At 29.8% G+C, this 27,200-nt stretch overlaps 3 protein-coding genes across 7 annotated transcripts; 1 reads left to right on the top strand and 2 right to left on the bottom strand.

The window, feature by feature from the left end:
* The first annotated feature begins 3,487 nt into the window (after nucleotides 1-3,487).
* On the top strand, nucleotides 3,488-7,191 carry LOC137821006 (uncharacterized). 3 transcript variants are annotated; one of them, XM_068625391.1, is made up of 3 exons: nucleotides 3,488-3,971; nucleotides 5,006-5,247; nucleotides 6,186-7,191. In XM_068625391.1, the coding sequence occupies exons 2-3, from the start codon at nucleotides 5,008-5,010 to the stop codon at nucleotides 6,849-6,851; spliced, it is 906 nt and encodes a 301-aa protein (XP_068481492.1). In that variant the 5' UTR covers nucleotides 3,488-3,971; nucleotides 5,006-5,007; the 3' UTR covers nucleotides 6,852-7,191. The 3 variants fall into 3 exon arrangements, with proteins under 3 accessions (XP_068481492.1, XP_068481494.1, XP_068481493.1); XM_068625393.1 differs by having other exon boundaries at nucleotides 3,560-3,971; nucleotides 5,045-5,247; XM_068625392.1 differs by having other exon boundaries at nucleotides 3,708-4,966; nucleotides 5,045-5,247.
* Nucleotides 7,192-11,176: 3,985 nt separating this feature from the next.
* LOC137821388 (peroxidase 16-like) lies at nucleotides 11,177-13,792 on the bottom strand. The gene is made up of 4 exons (XM_068625954.1): nucleotides 13,499-13,792; nucleotides 12,695-12,892; nucleotides 12,409-12,574; nucleotides 11,177-11,881 (listed from the first exon to the last, which is right to left on the bottom strand). Exons 1-4 carry the CDS (start codon nucleotides 13,712-13,714, stop codon nucleotides 11,475-11,477), a joined length of 987 nt encoding a protein of 328 aa, XP_068482055.1. The 5' UTR covers nucleotides 13,715-13,792; the 3' UTR covers nucleotides 11,177-11,474.
* Nucleotides 13,793-17,407: 3,615 nt separating this feature from the next.
* LOC137821389 (putative glucose-6-phosphate 1-epimerase) lies at nucleotides 17,408-24,304 on the bottom strand. Of its 3 annotated transcripts, none has more exons than XM_068625955.1 (9): nucleotides 23,885-24,304; nucleotides 23,476-23,550; nucleotides 22,841-22,897; nucleotides 21,951-22,111; nucleotides 21,680-21,820; nucleotides 20,223-20,325; nucleotides 19,267-19,366; nucleotides 18,487-18,733; nucleotides 17,408-17,859 (listed from the first exon to the last, which is right to left on the bottom strand). In XM_068625955.1, the coding sequence occupies exons 1-8, from the start codon at nucleotides 24,002-24,004 to the stop codon at nucleotides 18,519-18,521; spliced, it is 972 nt and encodes a 323-aa protein (XP_068482056.1). In that variant the 5' UTR covers nucleotides 24,005-24,304; the 3' UTR covers nucleotides 17,408-17,859; nucleotides 18,487-18,518. The 3 variants fall into 3 exon arrangements, with proteins under 3 accessions (XP_068482056.1, XP_068482057.1, XP_068482059.1); XM_068625956.1 differs by having other exon boundaries at nucleotides 17,408-17,854; XM_068625958.1 differs by having other exon boundaries at nucleotides 17,408-17,842.
* Between the last annotated feature and the right edge of the window lie 2,896 nt (nucleotides 24,305-27,200).

Below are 27,200 nucleotides of genomic sequence, written 5' to 3'. Positions count from 1 at the left end.
TCACTACTAGAAAATTATTAAATAGAAACCAATTTTAGAGACTAAAAATAATTAGTTGTTATATAGACTAAATTAGATTTTATTTTAGAGACTAAAAAAGTTATTAGTTTCTAAATTAGTTTCTATTATTGATAAATAGTTTCTAAATTAGTATCTAATTAGGTAGCAAAAACCTTGGTAGCTAATTAGGTACCAATTTAAAAACTATTTATCAATGATATAAACTAATTTAGAAACCAATAATTTTTTTAGTCTCTAAAATGATCTCTAATTTAGTCAATATAGCAAATAATTATTTTTTTGTCTCTAAAATTAGTTTCTATCTAATGATTTTCTTGTAGTGAATATGAAAAATTGTTTGAATTATTGTTGTGTAGACTATTTGGACCCATAAAAATGATATTATTTTTAACATCACAAACCAGATGAACTTAAAATCTATATGATAATTCAAATAAAATCTTGGGCATGGTAACTAACTAACAATCAACATAGTTTTTAACTCTATCATTAATATTTATGAAATTTTCAGACTATTATCAATCAATCATATTTATACTTTTTTAATTTATTTTTTAAATATGCACATATTAAACTTTTTTTATCATATTAAAAAAATATAATGATTTATTTCAATAGTTTTTTTTACTATTTAAGAGGTCTAAAGTTTAAATTAAAAAAATATATTTTTTAATAAAATATAATATAAGTTTATTTATTATTAATAATTTATTTATTATTTTCAGATTATATATTCTTATAATAAAAATATTAATAACTTACATAATACATGATCGAGTATAACTAATCTATGTAATCAATTGTAGATAACAGTTGTAATTCAGCACGCGTGTGCATTGTTTTGTGTGTAAGTAAATGTTAAAGCCAAACTTAGGAACAGTGTTTGCATACGAACTACAAAACAAAACACACACAAAAATATATAAATATATTTAAATACCATTTCTTAATCATGAGAACACACACATGGATCTCTGTGCCCATTATTTTCGGCATCACAGTTTTGGATTCTTAAAAACAACTTTCCATTTCCATCTATTCATCCCAAATCACACCAAGAAAAAATAACATAAACAAACAACACAATCCAACAAAATTACAACTTTTACAATTATCATCTTCAAAACTCAATACAATAATCACTAAAATAGACACTATACTGCTCGCTACCAAATGAAGGCTAAAGTTCTCAATATTCGATTTGTGTCTATTCACATCACCAAATCTATTAAATTCAGTAAAAGATTAATAAGTAGTTAAATATTATGTAATATGTTTTTAATTATCAACGGTTAATCCGACTTAATAATAATAAATCCATATTAATTATATAAATAGTCATGAAATTTGAGAAAAAATCATTACAAGAAAATTATGAAATAGAAACTAATTTTTAGAAACAAAAATTAGAGATCATTTTCGAAACTAGAAAAATTTGATTTCTAAATTAGTTTCTATTATTATTAAATGGTTTTTAAATTGGTGTTTAATTAACTATCAAGGTTTTTGTTACCAATTATTTAGTTTCTAAATTTGATAGCAAAAAACTGGTTGCTAATTAGACATCAATTTAAAAATCATTCAACAATAATAAAAACTAATTTAGAAACCAAAATTTTTTTAGTCTTTAAATTTATCTCTAATTTAGTCACTATAGCAATTAATTATTTTTTTATCTCAAAATTAATTTATATTTCATAATTTTCTTATAGTGAAATTCACACTAATTATACTAAATACTAAAAAACTTACTTGAAATCTTGATCGAAAACTTACTGGTAGTGAAAAATAGTGATGGGAGTCAGGAAAAGTTTTTTGAAGATATCATCCCGATAGAAGACTTAGACACAATGGAAAAAAGAGTGATAAAAGTAATTGAAGAAGAGATTGTTGTTTAATAAAAGTAAAATAAAAAAGGAAAGTAACTAAAAAAAAGAAGAAGGTAATAATTTTTACAGGAGTATAAGAAAAACTATGGAGATTAATAAACTATAGGGCATGAACATTATTTTTTTTACAGAATCATTCCTTTATTTTTTCTTAAACCTGTGCACTATAGAGATTTTTTGAACATTTTATAAAAGTTCCTAGAGAGAAGTATTTTGACCTTGACCTGTGAGAGGAAATGATCCATTGGGTGGGAAGAAGATTCTCATCCTTCCATCTCAATTCTTTATCTTTTCTGCAATTATTACTGACAACTCATTAATGGAAACTTCAAGTTTCCAATTCACTTAGATATTTATTACCTTTCCTAATTATTTTTTTTCTCTGAAAATTTATGTGCAAGGAAAATGGCAGAAGGAAAGCACCAAAAGAGAGGAGATGGGACACAAGTGACGTGGGAACATCATGCTTTCTTTTTCTACTCCTTACATCAAAATTCTTTGCTTCAACAAGCACATCAACCTCACCAAACCCTTTTCCATTTTCAAACAAATTATTATTTTCCTCTTATTTCACTTCACCAAATTCACCACAATAATTCAAATCCATAACTTTACTTAAGGTTCACATAGGAAAAAAAACTGTTTTTCCATGAGAACAAACTTGAATTGCCATGCAATTACTATATGCACTTAATGTAAAAAAAATCATTTCATTGTATATAAATGGATATAAACCTAAATCTCAATTTCATGAATCAGTTATATGAGGTTGAGTTAAACTTAAAGTCTACTTCGTAATATGGTATAAGAGTCATTCTGATCCTATCCTAACGAGTATTTGTTGAGTCTATCTTGTCACCCGCGACCATCCATAATATGAGTAGGTGCAAACCTCAACCTCATGAACCGATTTTATAAGATTGAGTTAGACTTAAATCAACCTCGTAATAATCAGGAATTAACTAAAGTCAAGTTTTGAGACATTATTAGAGATTTAAAACATGTTTTATTTTTTTTTGTATTATTGAGAATTGAAGTGAATTTGATTATTTTAGAAGGAAGAGGCATGAAGTTGAGGGTCAGAAGAGAACAAGAGAGCATGTGTGTGTCCCTTATTCTCTTCTCTCCATGGAAGCAGTCATTATCAATTTCAAATCCCAAGCCAATGGAATTTACTGCAGCAGAGGGAAAATTTCACTACCACAACAACACACATGGAATCCCAATGACCACCCACCTGAACTCAAATTGGTACACTCTGGTGAAATCTCAAACATAACAGATCTCTAGATATTGTTCTGCATGTACGGAAAGAATAATCAAATCTCAATCGTTGAATATCCAAAAACAAGAAATTTTAAAGGGAGAAAGAGGTGGTAGGTCCTATAGGAAAGAAGCACTAACTTTCATTGTTCATGCATATCTTCATTAGGCCCTGCAAGACTTTGTCTGGAATATCTTGTTCACTGCCCTACATTGGCTCATGTTTAGGAGTGTCATTTGTTTTTATTATGCAACTTTGTGGTCCCCACTTCCAATCCTTTCCCACATTACAGTGAACTGCATATACACAAAATACATTAAATTTATGTTCACAAATACAAAATATTCATATTATATCATCTCCTCTTCCCCCTTCTCTCTCTCTCAAAATCATTCAAGCACTCACACATATCATATACAGACACATTGCACTTCCAGCTTTTCCCTTGCTTCCCTCTCACAGCCTGTCAAGCCTAATTATTAACCCCATCATTCTTGTTTTAAAATTTCAGCTGCTTCCTTTCTTCTCTCCAAGTAAAGGGTTGAATTCAACAGCCAAAGAGATTTTGGTGTCTCAAGAACTTTCTCCAAATTCCATAGACTTGGATTCATCCTTCCTTTGATTTTCCCTTTAACCATGACTCAAGGAGAGCCATGAGAGAATTGGCCTCCTGTTTTTTTGGTATTGGTTTGATTAGTAGTTGGACTAACCTATGGGAAAAAATGCTGGCATGAGGGAGGAAGATGCTCAATGAAATTCATCACAGAAAGCTGCAATTTTGGTACTACTCACAACAGGTGATCTTTTACATAAACTTTAAACAGACATCAACCCCTTGTGATATAAGTCTTTTTTTTGTACTTTTTTCCTTGGGTGTGGAGTCTCAGTCTCCAAAGAAATGAGGTGAGACAAGGTGTTGTAGTTCTCAGATTTAATGCTTCTTGAGTGTCTCATCAATTGAGAAGGTTGAAGACCGTTTCTGATTGCTTTGATTGCTCTTAAAGTGGTGTTTATGCCCATCCATGGTGACCATGCATGAGAAAATTTCTGTTGACTTGTTCATGTCTTGACATTTAAACTCCTTGTGTTTGTGTGGGTGGGGTGTTCTTTTAATTTTCCATGTCTCTACTTGAGCTTCTTTAGATATAAAAGTTTGGTTGTTGTCTTTTTGCTTTATTTTCCTTTCCTTTTCATCGAGCCTGGCTTTATAAGGAGCAATTTTGAAATGAACACTTTTCTGTGCCTGATTTCTAAGAATAGTAAATCAAGATCAATGATATGGGCCTGACCTTAGTGGTGGTAGTGATGCTTTCATCCCACACACAGACCCACCTAAATGCCAACATCAATGTTCATTATTTCATACTTCTTCAGCATAATGGCAATGTTTGTTCAGACTTTTGAACCTTGCTACGCAAATTCTCTGTCCCCTCTGTACTTTTGGTTAGGAAAGTTTCCCCTGTTTTGACAAATTTATTCAAACATCAAAGTAGAAACCTTGCAAGATATGGCTCTATATCTTTGCACCTAAAAAGGAGGCAACAGAATCTTGCTATTTAATGTTTGCACATGATATGAAGCTTTATTATGACTAGTTCTTTTGGAATTTCATATGTGAATTCCTTAGTTTCTTCAATTAGTATTTGATGTTTCTTGAGATCACTGGAAGCAGAAAAGGAAATAACATGTTTCATTCATTGTTGTTGAGCATAAGCATAATAGAAGACAATTTTCCAATTGTTGATGCCATTACTCAGCACTCACTAGGCACAGAAGTTGAACTCTGATAGTGGTGAGAGAAAAAACTTAAAAAAGTATCATTTTTTTACAGGCATGGGAACTAAAATTGAATATTCCATAAATCTTCTAGCATCCTCGGTAGATAGCAACAACTTCATTGTGGGTGGTGTGGATGTCTGGGAGTATTATCAGCACAAAGGAGTGACTAACAACCATTTCAGTCTTGGAATTAATAAATTGCAAGATCCCCCCATGGATAGGATGCTTGACAGAAACAACATAGAGTCCATCAAAAAGACTATGCAGATGCATGAGGACATCTTCAAACAGCAGGTATCATATCCATGTTGCAGTATTTATTTTCTCATATTAACAGTACAAAATTCAGGTTGTCATTTAATTTGTGGTAGAAATGCCACACACTCAGCATGAAGAAAATGTCATAGGGTGATAAAAAAAACTTGCTTTGGTTCTAAATTCATGTTCATTCCTGATTGAATGTGTTAGAATAACACATTGGTTGAGTTTATGGGTTTGTGTCATATGGTTCCATTCATGAAAGGTGTTGTTTAGTTTGAGAATTTTTTTTTAAATTAAAATATTTATAAACAAAAAGCAGTGAAAACATTTTACTGTCATTGTTTTTCAGTGTTTTATGTATTCACTTTTTTAAGTAAGAATGAAGTGACATCTTCTTTAATTAAAATGATATAAAAAAAAGGTTCTGAAACCAAATACTACCTTATACTCCAAGGCCCCAACACAATGGAAACCAAAGTACATATCCCTCTTTCCTTTTACCCCTATTGAAAAGTGGCATGTGAAGAAGGGGAACAAGAACTGTGAAGTAAGTTACTTTTTTTAACCGTGTGTTTCTACTTTTTGATTCGGGGATGTGAAATGAGGAAGAAAATGGACATGTGATTTCAATCCAACTGAATAGAGACTTTCACCTTTTCTTAATCTTTGGACTGTACAAAAAAATTGGTAGTAATGTACAATCATTATTCTTTTTGACCGTGACCATGCTGATGTCAAAATCAATGTAAGATGTCTTGCATTCTGTGACATCTGTACTGTATCAATGGCCAATTTTAATAATTCTCCAAGTCTAAATAATTGTACGTTCATAATTCCTACTAGGCACCATATGTAACATTATTTTGTCAATTTTGCTGAAATCTCTTTCACATCCCAAGGGACAATGTGACATGCTGAGATTTGAAGCTATTACCAGTTGGCAAATAATGATGAGTGTTTGGAATTTGTAGGTAAGGGAACTACACCGGGTATACAGTGTGCAAAAGATGCTGATGGATGACCAAAGAAAGGAAACCAAACAAAAGAAATTTTGGACTCCAATGAATGGCATAGACATGAGTCATTCTCATTTCCTTCAACAGCAGCAGCAGCAGCAAACTGCTACAACACTAATTTCATATGGACCTGATTTCCATGTCCAAAGTTTGAAAGAGGTGACATGCTCAAAGGAAAGGAGTGGAAGCTGTTCTGGGGAGACCATGAAGAGGCAAAGGGGTTTTGACCTTCAAAGGTGTGCTGAGAGAGACATTTTTGGAAGGTGTGAAGAAAATGAGGCAGGGCCTAGCTCCTACACTGCACTTGAGAGGTGTAAAATAAGCAGCAATGGTTGTGATGAAGACATGGAAGTGGATTTGACTTTAAGCATAGGAGGAAGCCAAGTTAAGAATAATAATAACAATAACAATAGCATTAAGAAACCTTATCATCTTCTCCCATTAGGGTGCTCAGACTCACCCAATGGGAAAACTAGGGAGCTAAATTCTTCTGTCTCTTTCCAATCGGATAGGGTGGGAGATTGCAGTGACCCCACCACTCCCATGAGCAGCTCAAGTGTGACATTTGATCAAGAGAGAAAGGGTCCACATTGGCTTTCTCAAGGTTTAAAGCTTAAATAGGAGAGTTTAACCTGTTTTATTCTATCATGTATCCTTCATCTCAACTCTACATGGACCACTGAATTTTTATGGTTCATGTGTTCAGATTCCTAGATTAGTTTTTTCTCTTACTTTATTCCAATAAATGGATAACTTATACTACTCCCACTTCTGAGTGTCCCCCTCTGTAAATAGGTAGAGTGAGTTTGATGTGCTTCTTAATTTACTTTCATTTTCAAACCTATTGTAAAGGCATAACCTAGTACTACTTGGCACCATATGGGAATTTAAGCATACAAGGAATGCCAATTGTCAAAAGACTACATCAAATCAAAATGGTTAAGGTTCTTCTTGTCCCAAATTCTTGTTTTTGAAAATGATGTTATTCTGAACCTTCTTCTGGAAAGAAGAAGAAAAAATGCACCACCCCCTAGAAGGATAAGAGCATCACATGCATGGCAAGTGGCAACATCTCAAAATTGGTTATAATCATCACACAGAAGAAGGAAAACCAGTCTTCCAGGAGCATGTAGTGTGTTCTTGTCTTAAAATCACAAAATCTTGACACTTAACTTGTGTCAAAAATTAAGAAATAAGAGAAGAAATGATATATTGACAACTTTCACTACATTTTTTTCATATCATGAATCACAAAAGAGGTTGTTAATATATCATTTCTGAATTAAGAGTGATGTCTTTCAGAAGTGTAAATAGTACAGCAGCAGTGAAAAAAAAGTTGTGACAACATACACAGAAGTTGTTTCTTTTGTGTGGTAATGGGGTTGTGACTGATTCATTTGTACACCATGAATGCAAGTTGTTTAAGATGAATATTAAAGTCCATAGTCCTTTCTGAGGAAAAGATTTAGAAGAGTTGGAAATTGATGGGACCCCATGACAGAGAAGATAATGTTAGGCAATTTCTTGTCTGCTAGACTTTGGACTCGTGTGGTTCCTTGATAAGGCTAACTACACGACAATCTCCAAATACTAGTGTGTCTCCAACAATTTATTAGCCAGTCTTTTTTTAGGCACTTTTTTCCATCTAAAAAATTCTTCAAAAGTGGGGTTGTTTTTAAAGTGAATGTGTACGGATCTACACCTTTTAATTTTCAATGCATTGAAATGATAATGAATGAGCTCAATCATAAATTACCTTTACTTGCTTGCTTCAATGTACCTCATGATTTTTCCATCTTAAAATATTGGTTGATCATGTTATATTGGGTTAATCTAATCTAACATGTAAATATGATAATTTAAAAGAAATTATTACAAGAGCAAAAACAATTTTACTATATTTGATCATTTATTATTAAATCAAAGTATGATAAATATAACTTTATTAGTAAATCATTAAATAAAAACTAATTTAGAAAAAAAATAATTAATTATTATATTGACTAAGTTAGATATTATTATTTTATAAATTAAAAAAATATTGATATTAAAATAGTTTTTATTATTAATAAAAATTTATAAAATTATTTTTAAATTTGTATTTAACTGTAGTTATTAACTATTTTAGATTTTAAATTAATTTTTAATTAAATTTATGATTAAGTTAAAATTTAAAGTAGATAGTAGGTAAAATCTTAATAGTTAAAGATTTGCTTTGCTAACTTAAGAAATCCATTTATGAGCTTAAGCAAACATCTTGGCAATGATATTTTAAGTTTCATCTGATTTTCTTATGTGATATTGAGGTGAATTTAATTGATGATTGTATATTCCATAAGTTTTGTGATAGCAAGTATTTTTTATTAATTTTGTATGTATTTTTTTATAAAAGTTTTCATGTTAGACATCACTATGCAACTTGAGATCTTAGCGAGGCTGACACCTCAAGTAACAACAATCATCTGCCATCACATGCAAAAAGTATTATTAAAAAAAAAAAACAAAAATATGGGGGGACTAGACCAAAACCCACATGTTAACAAAAACGATACATAGGTAGACTATACCCATTCATAAAGAATTCTAAGAACAGACTAGATGAAAGTCTATTATATCAATGAAATGATTCTTTATGAATGAACCCTAAATTAGCCAACTTATCAGCACATGCATTCCCCTCACGAAAAATATGAGTAACCATAAACCTGATTGTCCCACAGTAATTAAGACAAGTATTCCATCGATTACGAAGCATCCACAGAACATTAGTCCTAGCAGTAAACGCAGCACAAACCAATACAGAATCACATTCAAGCCAAACTTTAGTAAGTCCCATATTTTGAGCTTCCTCCATAGCATGTATAACTCCATAAAACTCAGCAATTATTAACTTTGTATGTTGAGGATATGTTGCTTGCAAAAGAATAATATAAATTTATTGTATGAAACCAATAGATTTATGGCTACACATTTGAGATGAAAATTTCTTAGTAATGATTCCTTTTTACATGAACATCAAGACTGGTACTGTAGAATTGTCTCAAAGTTTTAAGAAAATATAGTTTTAACATTGATTTTGTTATGCTTTGATCTTACTATATATATAATTCAAAGTTGGTCGTATATATAAATAATTATACATTAATGATATTAAGAACGCCAAATGTTATTATATGAAAGGTTAAAATAACAGATTAAAATAATTGATTAAATAGTATTAAAATATTTTGATAGTTATGTATATGAAAGGTTATGTAACTTTTAATGTATAGTAAATAAAGGATAATTTTATTTTGTAATGAATAAATATAAATAATAAAGGACAATCTCATCTCTCAATTAAATAAGTTAAGTCCCATATCGCAATACATTCTTCTCTGTTTATGAAAGAGAGAAATTATTAAATGATTATCAGAGAAATTTCCATTTATATATTTTTTTTTTCTTAATTAAATTTAAGGGTTACAAAATGCTTTGGTATCTTATACACCAAGAGTTCAACTACCTGTTCTACTTTATATTATAGTAATTTCTATTTTAATTTCAATAAATAAAATTTAATATTTTTCTGTTATTTTCTATTAAATATTTTTTCGATATCCTTGTCTTCCACATATTATATGGTTGCATTGTTAACGTTGTTATCCATGTAATGTTCCTCTTCATTTCACCTCACATTCTCTTCTTTTGTGTTTTTGAGTTATAGTGAAGAACATTCTTCCAAAAACACGTTCTATTCTTTTTTCCTTATCTTAGTTTCTCCTTCTCTTTATCTTCCTAGCTCCATGAATCTCAATATTTTACATAAAAGTTCTAATTTTAATCATTAAAAAAATAGTATTATATCACATTTCATAAGCTTTCAAGAAAATCATTAAATAAAAATCAAATTTAGAGACAAAAAATAATTAGTCACTATATTAACTAAATTATATACTAATTTAGAGGTTAAAAAATTATTTGTATTTAAAGTGATTTCTATTATTAATAAAAGTTTACGAAATTATTTCTAAATTGGAAACTAAAATAACTACCCAAATTTTAGCTATTAATATTTTAGATTTTAAATTAATCTCTAAAAAACTAATAGAGACTAATTTAGAATATAAATAGTAAGTGACTAAAATGTTGATATTTAATATTTATATATAAATTTGGTCTCTAATTTAGTCAAATAGTAATTAATTATTTTGATCTTTAAAATTAATTTTTATTTAATAATTTTATGTAGTGTCTTTTATTCGTTTACTTATTCATATCTTTAAATCATTTTCTCTTTCTCACTTAAGCAACTTATCATGTTTCTAGCTTCAATCTTTTAATAATGGATGAAAGAAAAAAGAAAATTTATTCAACTATATTAAGATTCACACAATCAGGACTTCAGGTTTTATATATTAATATAAACGGATAACTTGGGGTTATGCCTTTTTATTTTGGAATAATAATAATTTTTTTTTCTCTTTTCTTTCATTAATAAGAACTTGCTTTCATTCCCAAGGAAGCTTGAAGAGAGGAGAAGAAAAGAAAAAACTTCAATTATTATAATGCAACTATCACTATAAGAAAAATATGAAATAGAAACCAATTTTTAGAAATCAAAATAATTAGTTGCACTAGTAACTAAATTAGAGACCATTTTAGAAACTAAAAAAAATATTGATTTCTAAATTAGTTTCTATTATTGTTAAATAGTTTTTAAATTGGTATCTAATTAGCAACCAAGGTTTTAGAGACCAAATTTAGAAACTAAATAATTGGTAGTTAAAACTTAGGTTGCTAATTAGATACCAATTTAGAAACTATTTAACAATAATATAAACTAATTTAGAAATCAATATTTTTTTTAGTTTCTAAAATGGTATCTAATTTAGTTACTATTGCAACTAATTATTTTGGTCTCTAAAAATTGGTTTCTATTTCATGATTTTCTTGTAGTGTAGGAATTAACAAATATACAAAAATACATATTCATAAATGAAACAAAAATAAATAAAGAGATCAATGATGAACTCGCCTAAATAGAGAATTAAATAGCAAGATATTTACCCAACATAAAGTGAATAATGTTACTCACTAGTACTCTCACACACTGCTTCATATTTTCACAATTCTCACCCTTTTATTACAACTACTCTTACTTTTCTTTATCAACAACTGCACTTTGATTCTATCATCTTACAACACTACAAAGCTATATGGTACCAAACATTTTTGTAAAGAACATACCATGATTTCACTTTCTTAGTTCACCCTGAAACAATCAAACCTTATTTCCCCTTGTCTTCCTGTCAAAACACCTATTCTTCCCATCTTAGTAATAGCTTGAACAAAAGCATTGTTAAAAGCTAGTTGATTTGATGCAAACAAGTTCACTGTGCCCTTTGATCTTTCATCTGTAGCCAGAACCTGATCAGAAGTGAATAGACCCTTTCCTTGCTGCAGATTCTTGAAGTATTGGTTATCAAAGTTTTGGGGGGTGACAGGGTCCATGTTGATGGCAATTCTAGAATCAACTCTCAGAGGGCATGCCTGTCTAAGTTGGAAGGCATATTGTAAGTTTAGTGTTGGGTCAATTAGTCTTTTGGGGCTGAAATTGTAGATCCTTTTTGAGAAGTGATTGCAGTGAGAGAATCCAATAGTATGTGCACCTAACACAAACAAACAACACATCATTTTCAAGCTCCTTGGAAAGAAAATTGATAATCTATGATTGAATATGTGTGTAAAAGTGTATTCTGATTGAATTTCTTTTCAAATATAGAAGCAAACATTCTATTTGTCTTTGATAAAATTTTGGTTGAATAGTTAAGAAGTTAACTTTAAGTCTAACTTAACCTCACAAAACCGGCTTACGAAATGTTAAGAACTCCAACACACCTTCCTCACGCTGAGGCTACCAACTCGTGTGTGGTACTATATATTATGGATGATTCGATAACAGTTCGTTAGCGGGTGACCGGATAAGCCCAACAAATATTCGTTGGAATAGACTCGGAATGGTTCTGATACCATACTAAGAAATGAAGTCTAACTCAATCTCATAAAATCAGTTTATAAGATGAAGTTTGCACCCACTTTTATATATATATATATAAAATGTCATAATCTTTAGTTAATGTGGAATCTCCAACATAAATGCAGAAAAAACATAACTTTGTCAGTGTGTTGAAGTTACCTGACAAGGCAATCATATCTGTTTGGGAGAGGCCATTGGAGGCAAACATGGAATTGAGCTTATCTAAATTGAAATGAGTCTGAGGAAGATGGCGTTGAACACTGGCAATAGTAGATATTCTTCCATCACGCCTTCCCAATTCAACTCTATAAAATGGTCCCCCAGCCTGCAATTGAAGGACTGTTAGATAGTGTAAAGAGTTGTGAGCACAGTGGAAAGTGTTTAGCATGTAGAAAACAATTTTATGAGTAACTTGAAGTAGAAAAGCAATGTAAAAGTTATATACCAAATTGATGACATCTCTAGTAGCCAGAGCAAGTATATCAGCACAAGAGACTTTGTTTCTGCAGTGAGGCTCACTATCAACAGCTGCTTTGGCTTTTGCCACAGTGTCAAAGCCATCCCCAGCTAGTGAAATGTCATCAGGGTGATTTTTCTCTGCCTTGTTATTTGCAGATGCAAGCAAAATGGAACCATCACAACCCTACGCACAAATTAAAGCAATATCAATAGCCTTTCAAAAGCCATGCAAATAAAAATCATTCAACAATGAAAGAATAGAAATGCACAGACTATATAAACACTCTTGCATATTTTTACACTTAAATCTAATTCAACTTTATAAAATTAATTTGTAAAAATAACTTGTAAGATAAGATTTATCTTCATTTACTTATTATAATTTAATTATATTTTTAGTAAATACAGTATTTTCAACACTCTCTCATGTTCAATGAGCTTTAATACATGGATAACACTCTTTTAATGGAACTAAGATAATTCTCAAACCAACATAGAAAGTCAATGCAAAAATGAGAGTAATTATTGGAACTCAATAAGCAATAACTATAGTTAATGTGATGTGATAATATCTTAAGGGATGCTAGCTGCACTTTTTGAAACTCACTTTTAAACACTCTAAATTATCTTAACAACCACCAATTTTGATGGATATACTCCAAAATCAGGAGAGAATCATTAAATAATGAACATAACCCAACAAAACTAAAAGGATTTCTAATAAATTTGAGTTTAATATCATAAAAAAGTGTAAGAGAATATGAAAGAAAGTGTCTCTAAGCTTACACACCCTCACAAAGCAATCATGGAAGAAGAGTCTAAGAGTGGCAGGGGCAGTCACAAAGGTCTGCTGAAACTTCAACTCCACAGCAGAACGAACCAACCTTTCCACATTGGGGCATGTCTTTCTATAGAAGCTGGGACTAAGTTCAGCTAAGCTTGTTTCTGCACAAATTATGAAAACCAAAAAGGAAGAAAAGATCATAAGAAAGCTATGATCCCCCATCACTTCTGTTTACTTTTTGCTGCTATGAACTGATTCTTATGCTACACATTGTAATATATATATCATATATCTAAATATGTGCACATGTATATATATATATGACATGCAATGATAAAAAAATGGGATGAAATTGAAAAGGATTCTAAATTGGAGAATGATGAATAAGATGAACCAAAGTCAGTTTCATGGACAGTCTGGCCATATACTTCACATGCAATAGCGAAAAATGAGTGAAGAAAAGTGTAATTGAAGCTAAGATGAGTTAAGAATTTAGTTTAATTTTTATACCATACAAGTGTGAAGATTATGAGAAAATAGTGTAGACAACATTTGCATAATCATCATCCAATCATGAAATCTTTATGTGATAACAACATGTTGGGAAATGAGGATGAACTAATATCAAAGAAAGAGGCATTGATCTCTCACTTTTTCTTTTCAGAAGTAAATTATAATTTTCCATTTATATAATTAGGGAGAATGTCAATGTTTTTTTTTTCTATATATTCAAAACTTTCATCTCACACTTATATAACTCGGCCATCAAATAAGTAACACATTATTAAATATTTTTTATTATTGATCAAACTCGGACCATATATATTTGACAAAGTTATAAATTAATTTGTGTAAGCTAACTTATAAAAAATGTTTCAAATTAACATATAAGAAAATCATTTAATTTATTTATATTTTCCTTTTGCAGAATATTTCTTAAAAATATTCAAACTTTCATTGAACTATATATCTTCTAACTACCAATAGGTCATAACTTGTGTGGTAAAAAGAGGAAAATGAAGCTTTCATGCAATTAGCATCACATGGAAGTTAATATGTACATACAAGAAATCAACAAATCATGAGGCATTTTGAAGAGTCCAAATTCTACAATAAACACTAAAAAAAAATATTAAATAATAAATAAATTTAAAGATCAAATATAATTAATCATTTTATTAATTAAATTATATACTAATTTAGAGACTAAAACATTATTTATATCTAAAGTAGTTTTTATTATTAATAAAAGTTTCTAAATTTGTATTTAAATTAGCTACCTAAATTTTAGAGACTAATATTTTAAATTCTAAATTGAAAAACTAATAGAGAATAATTTATAATATAAAATAGTAAGTAACTAAAACATTGATAACTAAGGTTAGATACCAATTTAAAAATCATTTTATAAATTTTTATTAATAATTAAAACTATTTTAAATAGCAATAGTTTTTTTAGTTTATAAAATGGTCTCTAATTTATTCAAATAATAACTAATTATTTTAATTAGTCTCTAAAAAAAATTTATATTTAATGATTTTCTCGTAGTGAAAGACTCATATGTTGGGTGGCAAAGTGGAGCGGGTCATACGGGTCAGCCCGTGGACCACTGTAAAAAATGCGAGACGGGTTGTTTATTTCAACCCGCTTAGACCCGTCCCACATAATCCACAGCTCGTGCGAGGTTGGGCGTGTTGACTCGTATAACTTTAGAATGTAGAAATTTTTTGTTACACCTCCATATTTTCTTCATGTAGCCTCATATTTCACATTCTGAAAATTTTAATAATATTTTACTATGTATGTCTCATTAAAATAATATTATAACATCATTTATGCATCTAAATAATACAAATTTAAAATTTTTATTTAAAAATAATATTTTTTTGAAAAAATATTTCTCGTGCGGACTGGATCGCAGACTCGTAGACCAACCCGATCCGCTTTTTGCAAAAAATAAACGGGACGAGCCTATGCGGGTGGACCAACCCGCATTACCACCCCTTCATATACCTCCATATTTGCATTTGCGATTCAAAAGAAAATGGGTTCAAGTTGTGGTGAGTAATGTTATCTTAATTGAGGGTGATCTAGTTGTACTATTATAGTATTATTACTTTTCAATGCTAACGAGAAATGAAGAGACAAAAGATTGCCATAATCTTGGCATAGACTTGGACTTGATAGAAAACGTTAGCAAGAAGGATGCAATGGCTTAGAACACAATGCATGTGTTTCTAAAGTTTTCTCATCACCTTTCTTGTGTCATATTATCATTAAGTTTCTCAAGGTAGAAGCAACGAATCAATCCATGTAACAGATCAATGAACAAATATGTCTTCTTCAAACATCATCACAAGTTGAATGTGGCCAATTCATAGAATAATCAATTCTTAATGTTAGGGATGACTTGATTTCCCTCAAAAAGGGTTTAGTTTAATTTGAATAGTTAGTTCTAAGTCTACGCAACTATATTGTATATAATAAGATGAAGTTAATGAGACCGCAAGCAAAGAATTTGTAGATGGAATGGCATTTGAGAATAATTTACAGATATCTTTGATTCAAATTCAAGCTGAAAAACAAACAAGACAAAAATAAGGCATTATGATAATATGATGATGAAGAACTACGCTAACCATTCTTTTTCAAATCGGACTTCGACTCATTGGTGCCATATGCCAGATTAATAACTAATATGATGCTTCCATAAAAAATTGCCTCTTCTCAAAACTCATCAGTCAATTCAAATTTGGACTACAAAATCTATTTGAATTGGTATTTATTTATAAATTTAATTTAAAATAAATGAAAATATTATTAACATAACGTATATTTTTAACAAAAAGTAAATAAATTATTTTACCAATTATTATTATTATTATTATATTATATATATATGAAATAATTTAGTTTTTTCGAAGTCATAATTTAGCTATTTATATTAATTTACAATTTTTATATCTAACTTTTTATAATTTCAATTTTTACCTGTACTTGAGTAAATAGAAGAATATAGAATATTTATTAACCAGTCAATTAATTGTAACTGGTATGCTGTACATAATAAATAAGATGGCCATCAATGAAATATCTTATATTTTATAGTAATATTTGTTCTTTTGTACTAAAACTAGAAGATTTAGGTTAAATGATTTTTTTGTTATTATTATGATCATTTCTTTTAATTTATTCAAATTATTTTCGCTATTTCGAAATTCTCAGTTTGACTATTTTTTAAGAAATTAATATAGTTTTTTTTTTTGACAAATTACATTAACTACTTTTCATAAAAAAAAATAGAATAAATCAAAGCAATTCAAAATGAGAGGATAAAATTGAAAAAAGGTTAATAGTAGACCAAACAGTAAACCAGAGGAAACGTGATACCGGGTGATTTCAAAATCGAACCTTCCCGTGTCAATTTTTACGACTTTATCACCTAAAAATTATACTTGTTTTAATATACTTGTGAACCAAATCAAAACTTGTGAACACTTTTGAAAAAGGAAAGTAAGCACAATTTTCTAACGACTACATAAAAAAAGGTTAATTTATTTCCATTTAATTGCATATCACAATTTGAACCACCCGAACAGAACACTAGCATGGAAACTTTCAATAATATCAATTCAATAAAAACGTCGTTTTAAAATAAATATTGATATTTGTCAGACTGAATATTCACTTATAATTTGTTATTTCCTCGCTAAAAATCCCAGTTTCAGGCTTAACTTATGGCAGCCTTGGGAGAACTTGAACCAAAAAAATACGAAAAACAAATAAAAAATGATCTAAGAGCTGATTGAATACATTACTCCCTCCATCCACCAAGATGATCTACATTGCTTTGTAAAACAGGTTTACACGGCAAAGGTAGAAAAAATAATGATTTAACTAAACATAGGATGATGTAACAAAATAACCCATAAATATTTAATCACTTGTCAATCGTTCTTCTGGTGTACACTCCTTTAGCATTATAAAATACTCTTAAAGGATGTGTTCATTGCCCTATGACATTTAGAAATAACAACTCACAGGGATTTAAGAATCCAAAAAACTATGAATTCAAAATGAATCCCTGTGGGTCTAGGCCATTCAACCCAACGTGAAAATCTGTTGAATTGTAGGCTGTAATTGCGATCTTCCATGACAACAACTGTGGCCTCAACAGCTTCATACGCTTTGTTCAGTTTGTCATCCATTACAGGGGAAAAAACAAAAGTTTAATAAAATTCTATCCAACATGAGTTCATCCGTCCACCACAGACTTAAATGAAACATGAAGGGGAAAAATTACTGAAGACACTTTCCTTTTAATATCCATAAATGTTGCAACAGGCTACCTGCAGATAAATCTTTCCTAAAGGATTATTAGTGAGACATTTAAATGGATTAACACATGTATGAAGGACAACCGAGCAATCTAATTACGACCACAACTAACAGTTTTAATCTTTTATTTAATCAATCTTAAATATCAAAGCACAAGAAAACCAAATTTCAGAGTCAGGAGCTACTATTGATAAGCATCAGCTTAAGCAATGATATGTCATTTGGAGAGAATAAAACCCAATTCTTAATTCTGCTCTGCAGTTACATGGTGCAAAATGGAGACACACCACCATAAAAATGTTGGAAAAGAAATTGTTGGCAACAAGCCTGATTATTAAAGTATATGTTAAAAGAAATAAAGATGAGCGCAAAGAACTGAAAGGAACAGCCTCTATTAGTAAGACCTCTTCTAACTATAGTAGCAGAGGTTGGAGATATAGAGAGGGTTGTGTATTAAGACAAGTTGATTTAGCATTGTATATTACTTTCTTTCAATCAATCTATGGATTTTGAATTGGTATCTATCAAATATCTACTAAAAATTCTTTCGTATCCAAAATTTAAGGAGGAAAAATGTAATAAGGAGGCTTAGGTCGTTTTTTATGGTAATGTTAAAGGATATTTGAATTGAAATATAATAATATGCGGTTATTACCTGTACAGGACACAGAACACAACAAAGATCATTCAGCTTCCCAGAAGAACTCTCTGGGGATCAAGTTGTCCACTGCAATAACTAGAGGGAACAGCTGAAAGCTCTAACCTTCCTTTCCATTCTTCTCCAGGTTTCAAAGTGATAGGCTTCTCAATAGCAGCAGCCTCTACACAGAGCATATGCTTGTACTCATCATCACCAAAATCAGCCATGGCCTTTGCTTTCTTATCCCAAGGATTCCACACCACTGCACAGATTAATAATAAATGTAACTTTAAGAAAAACCATAAGGCAGAGACAGTCACTATAATGTGAACATAGAGGCATCACAACTCATTGGTAATGAAGGCATGTGTAAATATCTACTTGGTTCAGACTTGTTGACTTTGACAGTTTGCACCAATAAGCTATCAATTCCATGCTTATGATTCTTCCAAGTTCATTACTACTGGCTTAAAATGTCTTGCATGACTAGATTACAAATGTGTTCCAAGTTAAATTTGGAAAATGTCATGGCCAGCTTAAATCAAGTTTCTAGCAAAAGTCACTATCACCATATTGTTACACGTTATACCTTACAGTCTTACGTGAAGATTTTAGACATGAAAATTAGAAGAGATATATTTTACAACATTATACCTCATTCCGTTCTTGATCATATATACACATATATGAAGCACAATTTTGAATTAAAAAATAGAATTACAAATAATGGAAGTTCCAATCAGTACACTTATGAGTAACACAATTTCTATATAAGATGGACTTAATAATACACACCAGCATCAGGAAGGCCATCTTTACGCACAACGAATGTTCTCTTCTTTTCATGGTCAATAATTGCAATCTTTGTGGGAGTGCTCAGATATATCTTGTCAACCTATCATATCAAACAGAAGAACCATTTTATAGTCAACACAATCCATGAAACATCAATATATGAGAATTGGCCACATGATGTGGCTGGCATAGGTCAACTAATACTAGAAACCAGGTACAACCATATACAAACCAGATCAGGTACGTGTTTTTCTTTTTTTTGCTCCTTTTTCCAATTTTATTTTTTGTAAAAATGTGTTTCTTACATAAATGGGTTGGGTAACCCAGATACAGAATGGGTGACAGCATCAGCCAGAAAATATTTTGTAATTCCACCACCTCTATTACAGCATGTTAAAGAATGAAAAGGAGGAAAAGAAATAAAAGATAAGCAAAAAAATAAAAAATAAATAAAACAGGAATGAGGGGAAAAGAAAAGAAAAAAGCTTAGGATAGGGATTGGGATGAAGAAAAAGAAACTGACTGATTGTTTCTGTGAATGATGAACAATACAGTTTTACATCTTTTCATCCTTCCACATGTGCGCATGTACTCGCACAAGTTGCCAAATCAAAAACATTGTTCAAAAAATGTGATAGCCCACTTTTGGCATGAATTCAATACTAGAAAAATATTTAAACTGATAAAAAAATTTAAAAAAAAAACATCTTTAAGAACTATAAATTGTTTGAATGTTCTATAGAACTGAGTGCTGCTGCTGAGTCTATCAATTTTTTTTCAATTAAAATAGAAACTGGTCTTTTAAGTTTCACCTAGAGTGTTTTTATATTAAAAGTAAAGAAATATATTTATTTATTTCAATAATTCAATTTACGGAAATAAATCCAAATTGTACACTTAATATCAGTGTCTTGCTTCCTAAAACAAAAAAAAAACAAGGGAAAAAGCGATCATACTTCTGATTCAAACGTTAAAGCATCCCCCTGTTCAGTAAAGCGCTCCTTGTTCTGTAAATTATCAAGATAATCCAGGGTCTCCAATCCCTCCACTCGAACTTCACTGAATTCATCAAAATAAACAAGATGTTAATCCATTTTTAATTATAATAACAAAAAATAACATAGAGAAGACCCAAGAAAATACAATCAGAAAAAAAGTCAGTTGAATTAGCATTCAAATTAAAGAAAAGAAAAACATAAGTAGATTTTTTATAAATACAACAAAAATTCTAATTTCACCAACCAAAGGATGAGAAACTTAACTAAGTATCAAACAGATATATTTCAGCATACACAACATTTTGGTCATGTACATATGCACCAAAAGTTAACTTGGATAATGTGATAACATTTGCATACTGAAAATTTCATACAGGTAATGACAATAGCTTATTATTTTACACTGGGATACTGAAAATGCATATATCCATACTCTATCATCATATACTAATAGCAATATACCAACAGTTGAGATTGTAGAAGTTTGAACGGCCAAGCATTTTCACATTCCAGCATAAATCTTGGCAACACAACAACCAAATATTTTTAGGTTCATGTGGGGTTCATTACATGGGTCAAAACCAATTGTGCCATTGGACTCTCAAAATCTGAATTTCCAGTAAAACAGTTTATAACGTGTATTTTAATGGCTTCTCCACTAATTTTATTATGCATTCCTCTACCCCCATTTAAGAAACAAACCAAGCTATACACTTCCACCCATGCCAAGCGCCCACAACAGTGCTTTTTTATCTATTTCTATCATAAATGCACCTGATTTGTAATGAAGAACTTCAGAATAAGTAACTTTAAGTAATTCAATATAATAAACAGACTTAATTATGTTTTTGGTCCCAAAATATGTTTCATCTTTTCTTTTGGTCTCTAATAAATATTTTATTAACACTTGGTCCCTAAAAAAAACCATGTTGCATTTCATATTTGCCGTTACATTGTTTTTATTAACTTAGACACTTCACCATTAGAAAACATGTTATAATATATTTTTAAGGGACCAAAACAGAAATCCAAAAATATTTTAGCAACCATTTAAAATAGCCAAAAAATTTCAAGGACAAAATACAAAAGAAAATCTGGCCAAAATCAACAAAAAATTTAAGAGGTAGCAAAATAAAAAGCCAAACATATTCCAGGAATCAAAAACACATTTAAACCTATTAATTATATTGATAACTACCAGAAGCCACAATCTTTGTTACAAAATTCACCAATTAATGATAACATAATAAATCCATTACAAAAATTGTGAAATGTCATCACTGAAGTAGACAAATAAAGTTTGCAAGTAAACAGTAGCAAGTTGTTAAATTTGACAACAGTGTTAACTTATAAATGAAAAACAGAATATTATCACTAAACTGTGATAAAGTGTGAAAAAATGATATTGCACTAACCTTGTGTCTGATACAGAGAAATATGTATGATATGCAAAGGTGAATGAAAATGGTTTTCCCTCGGTGTTTGTGTTCCTGATCCGTGATGTCAACATCAGATCTCCTCCTGGTCCCAAAGCTATCCTAAGACGGTATTCAAAGCTACAAACAAACAGCAAGGTATATAATAACATAAGGAAATAATATAACCAATCCAAACAACGAGATTATGAATGAGGTTTAATAAAAAAAGGTAGTTGAAAAGTAAACATAGACAACATATGTTTAATACCAGTGAGGCCAGTTTTTTGAGTCTTCTTCAGAGGGCTTAAGTATCAAATCAACAAAGGCTTTGCTCAACGTATTTGTTGGAAATGGAGGAGGATCATCGTCAATGGTCCACAAACGATTTCTAGCAAATCCATGTTGGTCAAGGGTGCCAAGGCCTCCAAACTGAAAACAGAGAGCAATTTTCCATGTTCATGTCACCTTGAATGATATGATAATAACACAGTATTTTTGAAAAGCCATTTTCAAATTAGATGATATTCAGAAATAGATAGTAGAAATTTGAATTACTGGATTTTAATTTATTATTGATCTATTATTTATTTATGATTAGCAGATTGAGTTTGATCAAAAGAGTAATAAAATCCAGAAAGAAAATGGACTTTTAAATATAAATTACTCTTTTGGTATTTTATTTACAGAAGTGGTGTTACGCCACAGGGGATTTCCACCCAGCATGCATGATCAACCACGTTCAAATATGGTTAATTTTATCCAAAAACTGAGCAAGAGTAAATGAATATGATTGTATACAATTATGATGCCTCACAAGCAAATAATAGTGTTGTGAGATTATTCAAATGTCTAATGATGATTAACTTTTCCTCCCAAATGGCTCTAAGAGTAAACAAATGTGTGTATAAAATCATCAATTTTAGCATTAAGTAGTTAATAGTAGTACTATGAGATTATGAAATGTCAGAAGTGGATATCTTTAAAAAGGTATTAATTAATTTAAGAACGACAGTCCTTAAGTTTTAAGAGTATTGTGAACCATTAACATTTCACCTCTCATCCCTCTTCTTCCTTTCTCCACTATTTTACCTCTTCTAAAAATGCATTACGATGACAAAAAACAATAATGAAAAGCAAAATTATGTAAGAAGTACATACTTGAGGAAAGCAAATTGGAATCCCTCCACGAATTGCCTTTGGAGGCTTGAATACAGCCTGCATAAGGAACAAATTAACAGTAAATAATATGATCATAGTTTCTCTAATCAACACAAACGCTCAACTAGAAAGTATTTAAAACCAGAGTGAGAAGGACAAAATAATTTGCTTAATATGATTTAAAGCTATTGAAGCAAAGATCAATATAACACGGAGTTCCAACATTTTATATAGTAGATTATAATCAGGATAGAAATTCACATATTTCCCAACCAAGTTCGAGAAACTAAATCCACCTCAAAATCAGAAAGGTTTGGAAATTAATGTGCCATAAAAACAAATCAATATCATGAACCACAGAAAGCTCCTACAGTGATGAGAAGTCAAGTTATTACTTCGGATCACTCAATGTACAGACACATTCAAAGGATAACAAAACTTAGCAAACCAATCCAGATCTATAACACAAATTCGTATTCTATCTACTCCATTCCGTCATTACAGCACATAATGGGGGGAAAAAACACAAAACTATAACACGACGAAATTAATGAACTAACAACAAGATATGAAATTAATGAACTAACAACAAGAGATGAAACACAAACACGTTCCATCACACTTAACACACACACCTTACTACTGAGAAAAAGCAATTCCTCGCCGTGGTCGTTCTTCCATGACGTCACGTGAGCACCGTACAGATACACCTGAATTAAGATCGAAAAGCAAACGTCAGAATCAAACAGAGCGAGAAACCGACACAATCGGTTTTTCTTCATCATTCCGTTAATTCTACGCTTTACATAATCGAAAACCAGTGCTGAAAACCAGATCAAGCCTCATAAGCTAATTAACTGCGATAACAGTCCACAAAAACCTAAAACACCAGATCCGAATAAATTCTCTCGAGATCAGCACTTCGCGGAGCAAAACCGCAAATGAGAAGCGGCGAATGCGAAGCAAAAGTGGAAAACAACGAACGGAACCAGATCAAGGAAGAAAAAGGAGAGATGCATTTTGACAGGAATGATAAGCGATTACCTCGGCGGAGGAGCCACGCGATTCGCGGAGGAGAACCTTGTCGTGGCCATTGACTCCTTTGCAGAACTCAACGTACGGAGAAGAAGAAGGTGCAGAGGTTTTTTCCTTTTCGCCACTCATGATAACAATAACAATAATAATAATAATAATAATGTTAATGATAGAACCTAAAAGCGGTGCCTATTGATGCTTCGCTCTGTCGATTCTGAGTATATATACTAACAGAACAAACTCGTAAACTCTCTTGATTTCAGGAATTTTGGATCGCGCGTTCTCAACTTCACCGCCACTTCTCAGAGGCGAAGCTACGCTTTTTTGTTTCGTTTCTCGGACACTCCCCCGAGATCCTCTCTCATATTGTGTGTACGTGCAACCACACCTCAAAACTTTGTTTTAAAGTAAATAAATAAAACTAAACTTAAACTCCACACAATTTACAATTTCAATATAAATGCTTTTTTTCTTAATTTTATAATTATCTTGTTTTTTATTGCCTGTTTATTTATATTACTTGTTACTATTTTCATAAATTCATTTACTTTTAGGATAAGTATTTTCAAGTTGCACCAATAATTATGTATATTATAGTTCAAAATTATTTTATACTATTAAATTTATATGTATTTATTTTAGACTTTATACTCAGTTTAAAGTTATTTCTCAAATAAAAAAATAAAAAATTGTATTGATGTACATATTTATATAAAAAGTATTGTTTTGGTTTAGTTGTTGTTACAGTAGTTCAGAAGAAAACGTTTTTTCTAACCGTTACAATTGATTGGTCTTCGACTTCGATCGTTGGTCTCCGTTTAAGGTAGATTATTTGCAAAAAGGCATTTGACACTCAAGTCATAAATCAGTATTCGATGGAGGGTGTATTAACTACACTAATAAATACGTAAGTTTGCATTAGGTGAAATGCATATTAAATATAACATCATAATGGATCTCTAATTCTAGACATTAACTCTAATTATAGGCATGCATTAGATTGATTCCTTAAATTAATTTTGATTTTATAGTAACATTTGGTACTATGGTTGTGTTAATCATATTGTATTGAGATAGTGCTTTGTTAAGTTTGAGAATCACTTCAATCATGTTGACAATGTTGACATGTTAACAATGTAGCTAAATCCTCATCAACCACTTATGTAATAATAGTTTAGTTGGAGATGTAATTAGTTTATGTGATACATGGTTAAAATGATTAACATATATTACTAAAATTACATAAATAATTAACATGATGGACAATAGTACCTAACAATATGATATTATTAAAAAAAATTATATAATTTATATAATTGCTACTTTACGAATTAGTTTTTATGATTTAACGTGAAAAAGCTTTCAGTTTTAATCTTTATATTACTTTTATTAATATGGAATTTTCTAAGTAGTCATAACCTTCTTTAATTTTGTGGAGAAATGACTCACACAATCAAAACTAGTCTTGTATCGACCTATCAATAATAATATAGTAAACAAATAAATATATATACACAAAAGTAGTTTTACTTTTAGTGTCCACACTTTGTTTTTTCTTGATTTAGCAACTTGCAAACTTTACTTTCTATATTTAACTTGCATCTTATCCTTAAGTACATATTTTCTTCCTTTTCCTCTTTTGTATACCTATATCAGAGTGAAAATAACAAAATATAGAAAATTTGAAATGCTTAATAATATAAGATTGAAATCAATAATTTTTATAAAGAATATGAAATGTTTAATAATATAGGATTGAAAATAAAAGAATTATCAAAAAATTTAAATGTTTGATTATAAAATATGCTGCTTTAATAAAAAAAATCAAAATCAAAATTTTAGAATTTTAGAATTTTATAATAGTGATTAGATTATTTAAGATGGGAGAATTTCAAAGTTTACTTAAAATATAAGAATTTGTAAATTCTTCTTAATCTCAAATTTATATATTTTTGTATTATATTTTCATCGAATTTTAATTAAAACATCGTTGGCTTGATTAATAAGACTACAACATTGTTAGCTTAGTCGAAATTTTAGTATCGTAATTTTAATATTATTTATTAATAAACGTTAATGAAGATTTTTTAAACTAAAGTTATATTTTATATTTTTTACTAACATCTTATAGGATATTTTAATATTGATGTACATCAAAGTTAATTCAAGTTATTTCCTAATGAACCTTGTTTAAAGTTTTCTTTGTCGATATTAGCTGTGTTTCCTACTTGATGTAAAAGCATGTACTTTTTTAAATTTATGATGTTGAATTTTATTTTCACTTAATCTTATTTTTCTCACCAGAATGACAATTTTTAATAATCATCAATTAATACTATTTTTATAAATATTAATAGGCGTTAATTTTTTTATTATTAAAAATACTTTTTTTTAGATTACTATTAGCTAGTTGAAATTTTCTTGATTAATATTAAAAAAAAAATTTATTTTTAAATATAAACTGTATATTCAAGTGACACTTACTTCTTAATAAATAAGTTAATTAATTAAATATGTGAGTTTAATAAATGCTCATGAGAGAAACTAATAACCAATATCAAAGAGTTTTCTTTTTTATCAGCAACAATGAATAAATAAATATGGAACACTTTATGAATGAATTATAGAACTTACCAAAAAAACTAACTAAAGTACTCTAAAGCCTATCAAACTACTCTAACAAAAATTTCTAAAACCATAAACTAGCAAGCTAAAACCAAAACTAATTCGAGTTTAAACAATTCATAAATTCAAGACACCAATTTAAAATATCCAAGAGTTGAAATATATCAATATTCAAAGTAAGAATAGATTTACCATACATAAGTTTAATAAGCAAACTTTTTTTTATAAAAAAGAAATTTGACATCTTAGTTAAACTGACATTCCAAATAATAACAATTATTTGTGACTATATTAATACGTAAATTTAATATTATGAGAAAAATATATCATTTGAAATTAAGGGATATCTCTCTCATCCACTAAATTTATGACCATGTCTCTATATCATCAAAGCAACTACATCCTTTAATAACCCTATCTTCCAAAGGTCACCTCTTCCTTACAAGGAATAATTCTATCTAACTAATATTAATGACACACGGGTTCAAATATAGATCTCAAAATATAATCTTAATTTTTTTATATCTATTTAAAAAAATTATTTTATTTTATAACTGACCTTAAAATACAAAAATATAATTTAAAATAGAATTTCTAAAACTATTAAAATAGGTATGTTAATTGCTAGGGTGTTTCTTCCTACCTCTACATTTTTTCTTCCTGCACCCCTACCTTCTTCAAAATACCCAAATTACCTTGA

Source organism: Phaseolus vulgaris, chromosome 9, assembly GCF_000499845.2.
Source record: "Phaseolus vulgaris cultivar G19833 chromosome 9, P. vulgaris v2.0, whole genome shotgun sequence".
Taxonomy (NCBI): domain Eukaryota; kingdom Viridiplantae; phylum Streptophyta; class Magnoliopsida; order Fabales; family Fabaceae; genus Phaseolus; species Phaseolus vulgaris.
Note: the sequence above shows the minus strand (reverse complement) of the source record. Positions and strands in the feature narration are given on the sequence as shown.